General features: G+C 36.3%; 1 protein-coding gene across 2 annotated transcripts; it reads left to right on the forward strand.

The window, feature by feature from the left end:
* On the forward strand, positions 2,976 to 12,522 carry LOC109229682 (phosphatidylinositol 4-phosphate 5-kinase 9-like). Of its 2 annotated transcripts, none has more exons than XM_019395211.1 (9): positions 2,976 to 3,185; positions 4,735 to 6,068; positions 7,137 to 7,304; positions 8,100 to 8,265; positions 8,494 to 8,604; positions 9,957 to 10,144; positions 11,062 to 11,219; positions 11,722 to 11,881; positions 12,014 to 12,522. In XM_019395211.1, the coding sequence occupies exons 2-9, from the start codon at positions 4,840 to 4,842 to the stop codon at positions 12,288 to 12,290; spliced, it is 2,457 nt and encodes an 818-aa protein (XP_019250756.1). In that variant the 5' UTR covers positions 2,976 to 3,185; positions 4,735 to 4,839; the 3' UTR covers positions 12,291 to 12,522. The 2 variants fall into 2 exon arrangements, with proteins under 2 accessions (XP_019250756.1, XP_019250755.1); XM_019395210.1 differs by lacking the exon at positions 2,976 to 3,185 and adding an exon at positions 3,233 to 3,850.

Here is a 14,331-nt window from a genome sequence, read left to right on the forward strand (position 1 = left end):
ATGATTGAATTTGATATTATGTAAGCCTAGAGGCAGATTCAAAATTTAAACTTTATGAGCTTAATCCTTAAGGGGTGATTTGGTTGGAAAGAAGTTATCCCAGAATTAATTATCCCGGGAGTTATTCCACCTTTTCATGGGGATAAATAAATACTACAATCCCGGGATAACTAATCCCGGGATTAATCTACAATTTTCTCCAACCAAACATGGGATAAACTCTTCTTAAATTTAATTTCGGGGCTAATTATTCCTTATCCCTCATACCAAACGAGCCCTAAAAGTTTTACCACTAACTAAACTCATTTAAAATTATGAGTTCGGATATAATTTTTATTATCATTTTAGGGATTTTCACATAGAATATTTATCTTCGTGTCACACGGAGCTATATTAATTTACATAATTTTGTATATATTGACAAATCAAATACACACAATGAAATAGTTCAACTTTTTCCCATGCCTAAGAGTGTTCTTTTTTCCAATAGAAAGTTTTTTCGTGGCCATTTTTAGTCGTCACAAGAAAGTATTTAGGTAAACATCATCATTATTACCTACTCAAAATCCAAAATTGCACTTAACTTACTTCTTTATATAAAAGGGTCGCCTGGTTCATTAAGCTCCCGCTATGCACGGGGTCCGGAAAAGGATCGGACCACAAGGGTCTATTGTTCGCAGTCTTACCCTATATTTCTGCAAGAGTTTAATTTGTTTTCACGGCTTGAACCCGTAACCTTCAGCAAGATCCTAACTGAATTTTGAGTTAATTTCCTTTTGAAATAAAATTAAAGTACTTTGTCTAATGCATAACGTGATAACGCACCTAACTAACTAGTCAAGTCTTATTTTCCATAAACGTTAAACAAAATGCTTACCCACTAATAGTGAATTTCCAATTGTCTATATTGATTGGACCCACTATTAAAAAGGTCCAACTTTCTTCTTATAAAATAATGTTAAATACATCTTAATCAAGTGCTAATCCAAAAGACAAAAACCTTTTTTTAAAAATCTTATTTTTAGTAGTATAATATTTTTATTAGTGGGGTTTAATGTCATTTAAACAGCCACAAGGCAACTCAATTAAAAATGCTTGGTTGCATAGTGAACGATTACGGTTCGTTTGGTTTAAGGGATTAAATGAGTTATTCCGATGTAAATTTTAATTTTTTTTATCTTATATTTAGTTGGAGGTATAAGCTAAAATTAGTATTATTTTAGATCAAAATTTTGATATAACTTATCCCATTCAAGGCGAGGTTGATTATCAGGTTATAATTCCGATTATAATCCAAAAAATACAATCGTGCGATATCATGGTTCTGAATCAAAACGACCCGTTCAATTAAGGTGGATTGTATACATCACACCCTTGGAAGCAGTGGTGTACACAGAATTTTTCATAAGTGGTGTCACTATTTCTAGCATTAAGCTCGTAACAGTCAAAAAAATTAGTGGAGCCAAGGGAGTTCGAACCCAAGACCTCTCACATCAATCTTGAAGCAACCAACAACTAGATTATTGAACTATTTCAGTGCAAGTGGTGTCACTTTTAATGATTTTATCTTGTATTTCTGTTTTACTTATTATTTTTTTATATATATATATATATATATATATATATGTAGTAAAAAAATTCGACGAAACGGTATNCCCTATTCAGTGCTTTGGTGAAGATGTCAGCTATTTGTTTATCAGTAGCACAGAATTCTATTGAGATTAATCCTTTCTCATAATTATCTCTCAAGAAGTGGTGTCTAACATCTATGTGCTTGGTCCTTTTATGATGAACAGGGTTCTTTGTCATACTTATAGCAACTAGTAGCCTTCTCTTTACTGTGGATTAGATGTGTCATGGGTTACTTCTTTATTCATAAAGTTTAAACAAAGATATATTAATCTATCTTGTCATTATAGAATTACTATAATAGGAAAGTGAAAAAATCAAACGGCTTAGGTTTGTGCAGCACAACAAAACCTAATTAGCAACCTAACTGTCCTATATTAAGGGTTTCCACATTGGTTTAGTCCTAATTATTTGACTCCTAAAAAGATAAAACTCGTTTACTATTTTTAGAAATTTGACAAACAATCCCATGTATAAATATTTCTCTTTTTTTTCTTGTGATGAAAAATGTGTATAAAGTTTTCCTTTTTGTTATGAATAATTTAGCATACCATTTTAAATTATCATACCGTTATTTCCTGTTCTCATGCGATAAATATTTCTCTAAACATGAAATATTAGTCACACTCATATTTAATTGAAAATAAAATATACAGCCAGGGCCGGACGCACATGGGTAAAAGCGGTGTCATCCGACACCACTTCATCGGAAAAAAAAAATTTAATTTGTATACTAATATTCTGCAAAAAATAAAGCAATATATAATAACGATATCGTTTCCTAGCAAAGAGTACTTCTTGGTCCTTTGATCAAGCTTGTATTTGAGCTTGTAAATGTTGTAGGTTTGAGGCTGGATCTGTATATTCTATTTTTTGAATATTTTTGAGCTGAACATTTTTTAGCGAGCATTTTTGTTAAAAATGTAAGGCTAAGGAGAATCGAACCTACACCTCCCTTGGCAATAATATCTAATCATCAGAACATAGCTTTCAACTTGTGAAAGAAAAATATTAAATAAAAAATATTTATTTTTTATATTTATATAAACACGACACCGCATACAAAAAATTCTGCGTACGCCCCTGTATACGACGAGTCATTTCCTTCTGTATTAAATAAATTAATCTAAAACTTTAAGATTGGATTTATCATTAATTAAATAAAGCAAAAATTTAACTATAAGACTTATAGCAAGGGCAGAAGTGTCTTTATACATCATTCATGGGGTGGTGTATGAATCAAACTTGAAAATGACACGCTATTTATACCTTAGATTACAAGTAGTATTAAAAACCATATCGTAATCTAATCGTTTTCTTGAAAATATATTTAAATAACGTAAGTAAAAGTTAAAAAACTCAGAAAGCCTTTTTGTATTTTGTTAAATTTTCGTACATTATTTTCTACTTGGGATTCGTCCCATTTTCCAATTCTTATATCATTTCTCTTCAGACTTTTTCTCTTCAAAAAAAGGCAAAAATCAGCAAACTGTGAAACTGAAAGCTGTTTGTTTCTTTACTTCTTTTTCAACTTCCCTTTGAGTTCTCTTTGTAAGGTACTCATTTTTTTATGGTTTATTGTTTATTTTTCTTGAAATATAATGCATATTTTGTTTGTGTGAAGGTTATAGTTTCAGAGAGTTTAAAGTTTGCTTCTTTTTTGTTTTCTTGAAAATGGGATCTTTTTTTTTTTGGGTAATTATTTCTGTTTTGGTGTTTGTTGTGAAAACTTGAAGTCAACAAGTTTAGAGCTCTGTGGAGAATGACTGATAGAGAAGATTGGTTAATCTGAAATATTTGCCAAAATTTTGTATGATTGTGTTTTATTTTTGCTGTGTAAAGAGATTAAATGTGATTTTATATTTTGCTATCATAAAGTTATGATCTTTTTTTGTCAATAAATTACAAAAGACAAATTTGGCATGTGGAGGAGATATAAACTATTGGGGTGTTGCTTTAACTTGAGAATGTTAGGATATAACAGAGTAAGGCTATTGGTTGTCATGAAATTTAAAGATCATATGTTTTTAAGAATGATGACGGATTGCACCTATGGGTGTGACCTAGTGATCAATGAGGCGGATTGTGAACCATGAGGTCTCATGTTCAAATCTCTTCGGAGGCAAAATTACTTGGTGATTTCTTCCCGTCTTTCCAATCCTTGGTGGATCCGATACTTGTGCTGGTGCGAGATAACACGTGTCTCGTGGAATTAGTCGAGGTGCGCACAAACTGGCCGGACACCACGATTATCACAAAAATAAAAAGGCCATGAAATTTAAAACGAGATGATTAATAGTTGTGGTTTTCTGAAGCAAATAGTTGTAAAATGAGGTGATAATGGTAGGATACTCCTACTGAATGGTTTTAGTTAGTATATTAACTAGTATAATGTTGATAGGTAATCATGGAAATACAATTTTCTGGAGTGAATGGTGTTGTAAAATGCTTATTCTTCTTGCTTTCATGATTGAATTCATTGTGTTTCGACCTTACTCGTTTCTTGGTGAAATATTCCTTTCATAGACTTTCTTTTGGCACTTCATAGGACTTTCAGGGTTATTATATCTTGGATAACATCAACAGATTGTAAGACTTATCGGCATTTCGATACTTTCACTGCGACCTATTTCTTCTCATGTGTGCTTGCGCTTGTGTTGCTGAGGAAGGAACGAGATCACGAGGGGTGGGGGGATAGAGTGTTTTGTATACTGAGTTCAATGACCAATAACCGTTAGTTCTAATAGGAATCTGGCTCATTAATTTTACTTGAAGTTTATATAGGAGATAAAGTTCAACTAACATCAGAAGGCAAGCATGCCGTTCATGTTACTTGAGATTATGAACAATTATTGCAAACATATGATGTCAGAGAGTTCTATATTTGTTGTCTTAAAATTGGTGAAAAATACTGAAACCTAACAGTCCTTACCCAGAAAAAAAAAAGAAGAAAAAGAAATAACAAATAATCATCCCTAGCTTTATATTCTCATTTCAGGAGTAAGGAAGGATTTTGACTAATGTTCTTCTTTCACTTATATTAACGCGTGTAGATTGAGTTTTGCTATGAGCAAGTGTTAATTGCTCTGTATTTCTATTTCCCAGGTCAAAGCAGGGGAAATTGTTTTGAAGTTGGATGTGTGCTTAAGCCTTTTTGAAAATCTTGGCCCTTCCTATCCAGTTAAAACTCGAAACTTTCTGGAATTATGCATGTCTGGTCCTGGGGCCACTGTTGATGATATTGAAAGAACAGTAACTTTATCAGATAGGACGAAATCACTTGACGTCCTTCATGATAATAACTACATTACAAAATTGACAAATGGTGAAGTTTCTCTTGCTTCTGAAACCACCAACTTTAGAGTTGGGGAGCTCTTATTACCAAATGGGGAATCCTACTCCGGGTCCCTGCTGGGAAACATACCCGAGGGTTCCGGAAAGTATATTTGGTCCGATGGTTGTCAGTATGAGGGTGAGTGGAGACACGGGATGAGGCATGGGCATGGTAAACTAGAATTTCCTTCCGGTGCTGTTTACGATGGTGAATTTTCAGGTGGTTATATGCACGGCGAGGGGACGTATATTGGACCTGATAAAGTGACCTATAGGGGACGCTGGCGGTTGAACCTTAAACATGGTTTAGGATATCAAATGTATCCAAATGGAGATATTTTTGAAGGATCGTGGATTCAGGGAACACCAGAAGGACCGGGTAAGTATACATGGGCTAACGGGAATGTCTACTTTGGAAATATGAAAGGAGGGAAAATATCGGGGAAAGGAACTCTCACTTGGATTAATGGCGATTCATATGAAGGGAGCTGGTTAAATGGTACAATGCATGGCGTCGGTGTGTATACATGGTGTGAAGGTAGCTGTTATATTGGTACATGGACACATAGTCTAAAGGATGGAAAAGGAACATTTTATCCTAGTGGTAGCAGGCTTACGGCTGGTCAAGAATTGTACCTTAATGCTTTGAGGAAACGAGGATTATTGCCGGATATGAGAAAACAAAATCAAGTCTCTCATATCCATCATGCTGCTTCAGTTGATATGGGAAATGTCAAATTAGTAAGTGGTAACCAAGGATCATATGATAAGCGTCCAGAGAGAAACCTGTTAAATTTCGAGCAGTCTCGGCCTACAAATGTTTCTCTCGAAAGGCGATGGAGTCTTGAAGTAGCCATTGAGAAAGTTATTGCACATGATTTAGATGGAGACATGGAGGACGATATGAGTGCTCCAATTTTGGAAAGAGAATACATGCAAGGTGTCCTAATCAGTGAGGTTGTCTTGAATGATCGGTTTTCACCACCATCCGGAAGAGCCAGAAGGAGGCAAAGGAAACTTGCAAGGGAATTGAAGAGACCAGGTGAAGCGATCATAAAAGGGCACAGGAGTTATGATTTAATGCTCAGTCTTCAACTTGGGATCAGGTGCACTACTTGTGATTGCTGACGACCTTATTGCTTGCGTTTGTTGTAATATGTTTTCCTTGTTCTCCTACCCCCCCCCCCCCCCCAATCTTATTTACTGATTATCTCACTTGTGCTGGTCTTTCTCGGGTCTAAATTTTTCTATTCATTCCTTGAAACTACATATTGTGTTATTATTGTATAGATCTTCCATGCTATTTTGCTAGACTTAATGAATTTAGGAAGCTGCTTTAGGTATGGGTTATTTTCTCTAGATAAAAAGAAAAGAAAGAAGGCTGGAGAAGGTGTTACATCAGCATCACATCTTTAGCTGATAATCACGTGTTTCTCGAGTATTTGCATGTGCATATTGAGGAATAGTGGAAATTTTTCCTATAAGTCTTACTTTTCTTTGTGTCACCATGCATAGATTGAGGACTAGAATGTCTCTGAATATCATTGGAAGTCAAAGGAAGTTACCATCTTCTAGACGTCATCTATTCATAGAACTTTGATTTGGAAGTATTTGCTCAAAGTTATATAGTACCGCCAAATAGTTTTGTGTAAGTTGATGTGTTCAAAGGAAGAAAGCATGAAACATCAATTGGATAATTTAGGTTCTTCTTGGGCTATTCAGATGGAAGTCTACAAAGTAGTCTCTAACTTTCAAAGGGCGTAGAAAGGTAATAACCAAAAAACTTGGCAAATACTCTGACGATTTTCCGTCCCAACCATTCTTTTATATTTAGAGCTTCGGTGCTAACAACTACTAAATATTTTGTCGGGTTTGCAGAAGCACTATTTAGGCAGATAATCAATGACATAAATAAAGGGGAAGGGTTAGAGATAACTGAAAGGCAAATCTGAAGTTAGAAAATCCCTGAACTAAGTGTAGATAGTATCAAACTTAGCATCTTACCCAACCTACTCTGATATTGTCTTGAGTTACTCTTGAAGTGAAAATAACATTGGATGCAAGGAACTTGTGTGCAAATATAGCTCTTTTTTCCCATGAAACTAACCATCGAGATGGTTTTATTTGCGCCTTTTATCTTACATCAAATATATGACCAGTTGAAATGTGACCAGATACACAGTGGGAAAAATTACACCTATACAAAGACGAGAAATACGGGCTTCAGATTTTGGTCCACGTGCTAGCTTTTGGATGTATTTTCCTAAAGAAGGATCACAATTGACACCTACACATCAGTCCGAAGATTTCAAGTGGAAAGATTATTGCCCAATGGTCTTCAGGTTGGTGGTTTGGAATCTTTTCTCTGACAATGGTTGATAAACTCTAAGCAGCTCTTAATATTTATTGGTGCAAGCTTCATGCTCATTGGGTTTTTCTTTTTTGTGGGCTAGATGTGGTTTCATTATGCATGTTCCTTTTGTGCTTATCTTTTTTTTTTCTTTGGATATGTTTATTGGCATCTTCTTCTGCTGAACGAATATATTAGATCTCCCAACTGACTTTATAGTTTGTACATTGATGTACATCTGTAAGTAGTGGCTTTATCTTCTTTGACCTCTTAGTTCTGTCTCCCCTTTTCTATTCGTAAAGGAAACTCTAGTTTGTACATTGGTAATTGAGTTCTCATTGATGCTGATTATTCGGTGATGTGGCAAAGGGGAGAAGTAGTGGCTTTGAACCTAGACTTTTCCCATTAAGAGGAACACCTTTACCAACTGAGCTAATCCCTTGTGTCCTTTTCCTAGATGCTATTTCTTGGTGTTTTCTCACGGATTCGCACTAGTTTATTAGGATTCTGGATTTGCTACACGCATATATAGCAACTGAAATGAGTTCCCTTATTATATTCTTTGCGGAAGCTGTATAACTAAGTCCTCAATATGGTTTTATTTCATCATCATATGCCCGACTTAGATGCGTTGTTGTTAAAATAGAGTAGCTTCTTTGTGTCCCTTCTGTAGATGCTTTTTCTTGTTAATGTTGATGTATTATTAGAGGTCCAAGCTAGCTTGTTAAACTTTTTGATTTGCTACATACATATGTGTAGGAACTAAAATGGGTTTATTTTCTTGTAGGAATCTGAGGGAGATGTTTAAGATTGATGCTGCTGATTATATGATGTCAATTTGTGGAAATGATGCACTTAGAGAGCTTTCTTCTCCTGGGAAAAGCGGCAGTGTGTTTTTCCTGTCTCAAGATGACCGTTTCATGATTAAGACATTACGCAAATCTGAAGTTAAGGTGTGTAATCTTGTCTTAAACCTATCAGTTGATATACGTAAATCTGAAGTTCCAGTTGTAAGGCTCATACTTGTGTAAACAGCTCTTTTTTTAACTTCAACTAGATATTGAAAAACCTGTGTAGATGTCTCTTTTAAAGTTTAGCCTGTAACTGTTTCATTGGAGTTCCTTTTACATTTAAAGTTGGGTATGAAAAGAGAAGATCATGACCATTGATTTCACGTGTAGGTGTTGCTGCAGATGCTTCCGAATTATCATCGTCATGTCAAAACACATGAGAATACTCTCATCACTAAATTTTTTGGACTTCATAGGATAAAGCCTTCCAGTGGACAAAAGGTAATATACTTGTAAATAATATAATTATATTTTGCATATAAAAAATTGTACTGCATTGTGTCCATATACTTGTGTTAATATTGCGTAAAACAATAAATTTTATAAAGAAAATTTCTATTTTATTGCGACTCACAAAAGCTGTTCGGATTCTAATTTCTCAACAATTCTTTAAAAAAGAGGAAATTGATGTGGTAAAACCCTTGCCAAATTTTCCGTGCCTAGGAGTCAACAGTGGACCTTTGCCACTTTGCTCCATTGTGACTGGAAAAACCTACTTGTCTTGCTCTATAATTCATTAGTATTTAGAGATAAGTAGTTCCAAAGGATGTTAATGTAGCTCCTTCTGTCCCAATAAAGTAGGCATTTCTTCTTCTTTCATCACCATTGAAAGCGCTTTGTCCCACCTAATAAAGTAGGCATTTCTTCTTCTTTCATCACCATTGAAAGCGCTTTGTCCCACCTATCAGAAAGGCCCCCACCCATCTCTCCGACTCCGGAGAGTCGCTAAATAATGAGGTTCGGCATCTGCTTCTAATTTGACCTGAGCGGTTATTGAAACGAAATTATTTCAATAAATTTTTATGGTGAGTTTGGATTTTGAAGTGTTTAAAAAGTAATGGTTTGGAATACGCAAAAGTAATAATAAGATGTCAAATCAAGTATGTGATAACATAAAATAGTATTCATTTGTTTTAGTTTAAATTGTTTGAGGGGGAAACTTTCATTTAAGAGGTCAAGTTGCACTAAAGGGTTTTGACCTAACGGTCAATGAAATGCAGTAGAGGCAAAAAATATTAGGTGATCTTTTCCCATCAGTTTAAGCCTGCTGAACATAGTTACTCGGTATCTGTATTGGTATAAGGTAGTAGGTATCCGCTCTCTCTCTACGGTTTTGCTTGAACTTCTCAAGCTCGGGTGCGTAGGCGATTGTTAAGGCAAGGTGCTATTCTACCCGTGGTGGAGTGGCTTGAGTCAAATCGTTTGTCTAGACAGGGTGTAGCGATAACCAAAGTATGAATTAGTCACGGTATGCGCAAACCGCGAGCATTAGCTGTTACTAGAAGAAAAAAGGAAGAGGTCAAGCTTTCTGGAATTAACCGTTAAGGAAAGAAGGGCAGGTTTATTAGGTGGAGGAAGGATCACATAATGATAATAGAAAACATTTCAAGATAAACTAATAAGGGTCGTGGTCCGCGTGGAGAGGAATTAATTTGTGGATTGGGAGTGATAAATCAGAATCTTGCTACACATTTCTCTTCGCATTCATGATGTTGTTTGAAGGAACTTTCAGAGAAGATAAAGACTCTTCTATATACATAGGACTTATACTTTTGTAACATTGGTTTTTGCAGTTCCGCTTTGTAGTAATGGGAAATATGTTTTGTACGGAATTGAGAATCCACCGAAGATTTGATCTTAAAGGTTCTTCATTAGGACGATCTGCAGACAAGGTTGAAATTGATGAGAACACAATACTTAAGGATCTAGATTTGAACTACTGCTTTTATCTAGAGCCTTCTTGGCGCGACGCTTTATTAAGGTGAGTGACTTCTAACTAAATATTCCTCAGTTTCTTAATGTACAAACATTTTTTTACTTTTCAGTTGCTGTTCTAACTTAATAATGTAGTAATATCCAGGGGTTACCAGCCACCATGTAACGCAGATAGCCTACAAAGCTTCTGTTCACAGTAGTGAGTAGTGTATTTTCTTATGGTAGGACTTGTTATTTGTTTTTATTTTTTAAATCTTTTGGATGGTTCTGACAAAATGTGACCCTTAAGTTTGGTGTGCACTTTTAGCTTTAATCATTTTACTCTAAAATATCTTGTGTAATTAGTTTTCCTATGATTCAACTTTGGCCGAACATGCTAAACCGACCAAACTAATGATGAGCCAATTAGCATTTTGTCCTTCGCATTATCTTTTTTGAAAATGGCAAGTACTATTGATGTTAAATCAGCACTAAGAAAGTGCTGTAATTACATCCAAAGAGAGCAAAAGAAAAGGGAACCGTTAAGTAAATTTCTGATTACCTTTTAGTATAAAGAGCTTGCAATAGAAGCATTTTCCGACTTACAATTTGACACCATGAAAGAGTAGATACTTTTCAAGCAGGCCACCTGCTTCAGTATCTTTTCCGATTTGTAGACTATAAATCTGGTGAAGGGGAACCTTGGGGTAACTGGTAAATTTGTTACCATGTGGCCAGGAGGTCACGGGTACGAGCCGCGGAAATAACCTCTTGCAAAAATGCAGGGTAAAGTTGGCTATCATAGACCCTTGTGGTCCGGCCCTTCCCCGGACCCCGCCCATTGCGGAAACTTAGTGCACCGGGCTGCCCTTTAGACTGTAAATCTGGTCTTGAATAAAGTTTTCTCTATTTCATGGCAAATCTTAAATTCTTTTTTTTTCCTTTTTCAATTTCGTCTTGACATACATGTGTGTGTTTGTACAGGCAGATCGAAATTGACAGTAAATTTTTGGAGGAACAGCACATTATGGATTACAGCCTCTTGTTAGGTGTTCATTATAGAGCACCTCAACACCTACAATCTCTCATATCCTGCAGTGGACGCACCACAGTGGATGGCTTAGAAATTGTTGCAGAGGAAGGTTTGTCTCTGAATATGAAAATTAATAATAATATGCACCTGAATTTACATGAACTACTTATTTAAGGCTTACCACTGGGACAAAAAAAACTATGACCTGATAGCGTGTGGCTATTCTGTTTATCTGGTCCGTAGTTTATACAAATCTCGTCATATATTTATATGTAGAGTATTTTGTTTATACACTAGCTGGAAACATGTACAACAATAATATCAACACACAGAAGGATATATTATTCCATTATGCTCGGCCTGAGGTTAAGTTCACTCTAAGGCACTGATATGCATAGGGTTCACTCTCCTGATTTAATAATGACGACTTTGGACAGTTAAATCCCTAAAATGGGGAATAACTAGCCATTGTTGCTTCAAACTTGTACTTGTGACACCTTATCATGCCCGATATGTGTGGAAGGAATGGATTCCTGAAGATTTATCGATATTTTTGTTTTTTGGGCTTTATAGCTGTTTCTATAAGCTATTGTTTTGTTCTACTACTACAGAGTCTCTGGAGGATGAAATATCGCCCCAAGGCCTTGTTTTGGTCCCCCGCGGAAGTGATGATAGCGTGGTTGTGGGTCCTCATGTCAGGGGCAGCCGATTACGAGCGTCATCAGCTACTGGCGATGCGGAAGTGGACCTCCTCCTCCCGGGAACAGCAAGGTAACTTTTCACCATGCTTGACATTAGTATTTTCCTAATCCAAGTTGACGCGGAGTTGATCTTTTTCTTGTTTGGATTTTGACAGTGACAATTGTACATCCCTAAATTCTTTTTTCTTTGCCTCTCAAACAGACTCCAGATTCAGCTTGGTGTGAATATGCCAGCAAGGGCGGAATATATACCAAAGGAAGGTCAGACGCAGGTTTTTCACGAAGTATATGATGTTGTGTTATACCTTGGGATAATTGACATATTGCAAGACTACAATATAAGTAAGAAGTTAGAACATGCATACAAATCGATTCAGTTTGATTCTGTGTCCATTTCTGCTGTGGATCCAACATTTTACTCTGAGCGGTTCTTAGAGTTCATTCGGAAGGTCTTTCCTACACTTGCATTGGCAACATAGAAGAGTTTGAACGGTATTTTTTACCGCCATCCTTAGCTCTTAGCATGGAAATTCGTCCGAATCTACGAATTGTTTGTAGCCTTTCCCAAAGGGTGGCAGAGGACACAGCTGTTGTTTTGTATTTATTGAGTGTAAACAATGCAGATCACAGCTCTTCTTGTTCATAGCAATGAATATCAGATTTTTCTGTACACGTCTTCATTTTTTTTTAATGTTCAATTATTTTAACAGCTTTCTAGCATCGTGTGATCAGCTCGCAGCGCTTTATATTTCCATGTTCACGATATGTTCCAAGTATTAAGTGCAAATTAAACTTGGTAGAAATGGTACATGATTGTATTTGTGGGTTGATCACGCCCAACTATGCCTTATAAAAAGGACAATGCGGTCGTTGCAAATATAATCCGGTTTACAAGTCCGGAGTCGAATCCCACAGAGAACTAAGGTTTAGCTACAGCTGTTCACTATCACCAAGAAGACAAGCTTGAACAATTCCTAACCTATAGATATTAAGATTCTTGTGTTTAACTACTTAACTAACAAATTAAAATAGTAAATTAACAACTAACGATACTGAGGGTTAGAGAAAAGATTAAGGAGGTCTAGAGTTATGATTTCCCCAATTGTCGGAATCCTTCCCGCTATATCTTCTATAATTTCGCCTAAGTATTCTCTACCGATCATGAGCACTCTTATTGCCGTAAATCTCTCCCGAGTAATTACGACAATTTACTAGACGCACTCTCCCGAGCTACGCTAGCTGGCTTTTAATACAGCTCACTTCAGATCGCACCCAAGGCTTCGTTATCCCTAATCCCACCTTTAAACCCTCGGTTATTGATCCCTCATATACTCTGGGAGTGGTGTTGTTCAACAACTACCTAAATATGCACTCTCTCCCGAGTTATGCATACTAAATAGGCACAGCTAATTGAGAGCTCTTCAATCAACCACAATATAAACGTAGTTGAACAAATAGAGAAAAGCTATGACTCAATTATATAAAAACATAACAAGAATTTATCCTACAAAAGGTTCTATCAAAACTCTAGATAACAAATTAGCTATTCATAATAGTATGTAAAACTACAATACTCAAAAGTCATAACCAACAATGAAAAATAGGAAGAGGAAGGAAAAACTCGTAGAAGAATTCTCCGCCTTGCTCCCAATGTGTTCTTGCCTCCAAGGGTGTTGTCTAACCCTAAAGTAATGTCTCCTCGCCTCCTTAGGTCTAATTTGTGTCCAAAATATGTCCCCTTCTTGTTCTTGGCCGGCCTCCTTTGTTTTATATAGGGTTTAGGACTTAAAATCCCATGTTTTACACTTTAGCCCCTGAAATTTACGCTTCCCACCGCGGTTTCACCGCGATCGCGGTGGAACCGCGGCCAAACGCCCTCGCGGATTCTTCATTCTTCAGAAACTGCCTTCCACCGCGGTTCTGCCGCGATCGCGGCAAAACCGCGATTTTTCACCCTGTTCCCTTTAGAATTTGGGAAAACGTAAAACATGAATGTTGTAGCTCTTTGAGTTAGCTTTCCAACCATATATTGTGGAGACCAAATGGAGTTCTGAGCAAAAGGTTATGTCTATTTTACTAGACAGTGCGCAATATGCCTCCTCAAGTCTTCGTTCGTACTTAATTATCAAATTTGACCCCCGAACACGATCCCGGCTTAATTCCTTGAGCTTTTACTCAGACTTCAAAGCTTCAAATCACTTAAATTCATTCCATAACATCTATATAGCTCGGAATCACACCTACAAGGCATAAAACACACAATTAGTGCAAAACACTAGCGATTAAAGCGCAAACTCAATTAAAGTGCAGTAAATTCGAGTGTAATAAGCGACTAAAATATGCAATTATAGCCTATCATCAACACCCCACACTTAAACCATTGCTCGTCCTCGAGCAATCAAACTACACGTTTTTTTTATAGACGACGACCTTTTAAAACAATTCTCCTAAACTCATCACACCAAGAGTATTTAAAAATAGACTAAGCACAAAAAGCGTAACATCTTCACCTCACGAATT

This window comes from Nicotiana attenuata, chromosome 7 (assembly GCF_001879085.1).
Source record: "Nicotiana attenuata strain UT chromosome 7, NIATTr2, whole genome shotgun sequence".
In the NCBI taxonomy this organism is placed as follows: domain Eukaryota; kingdom Viridiplantae; phylum Streptophyta; class Magnoliopsida; order Solanales; family Solanaceae; genus Nicotiana; species Nicotiana attenuata.

What these genes read in the sequence shown, in the direction of transcription:
- LOC109229682 (XM_019395210.1), top strand. Translation starts at nt 3,722, where the DNA reads ATGAGGTCTCATGTTCAAATCTCTTCGGAGGCAAAATTACTTGGTGAT. An exon ending in TATTGCCCAATGGTCTTCAG is followed by an intron (nt 7,305 to 8,099) that starts GTTGGTGGTTTG and finishes ATTTTCTTGTAG; the next exon opens with GAATCTGAGGGAGATGTTTA. An exon ending in TGGCGCGACGCTTTATTAAG is followed by an intron (nt 10,145 to 11,061) that starts GTGAGTGACTTC and finishes GTGTTTGTACAG; the next exon opens with GCAGATCGAAATTGACAGTA.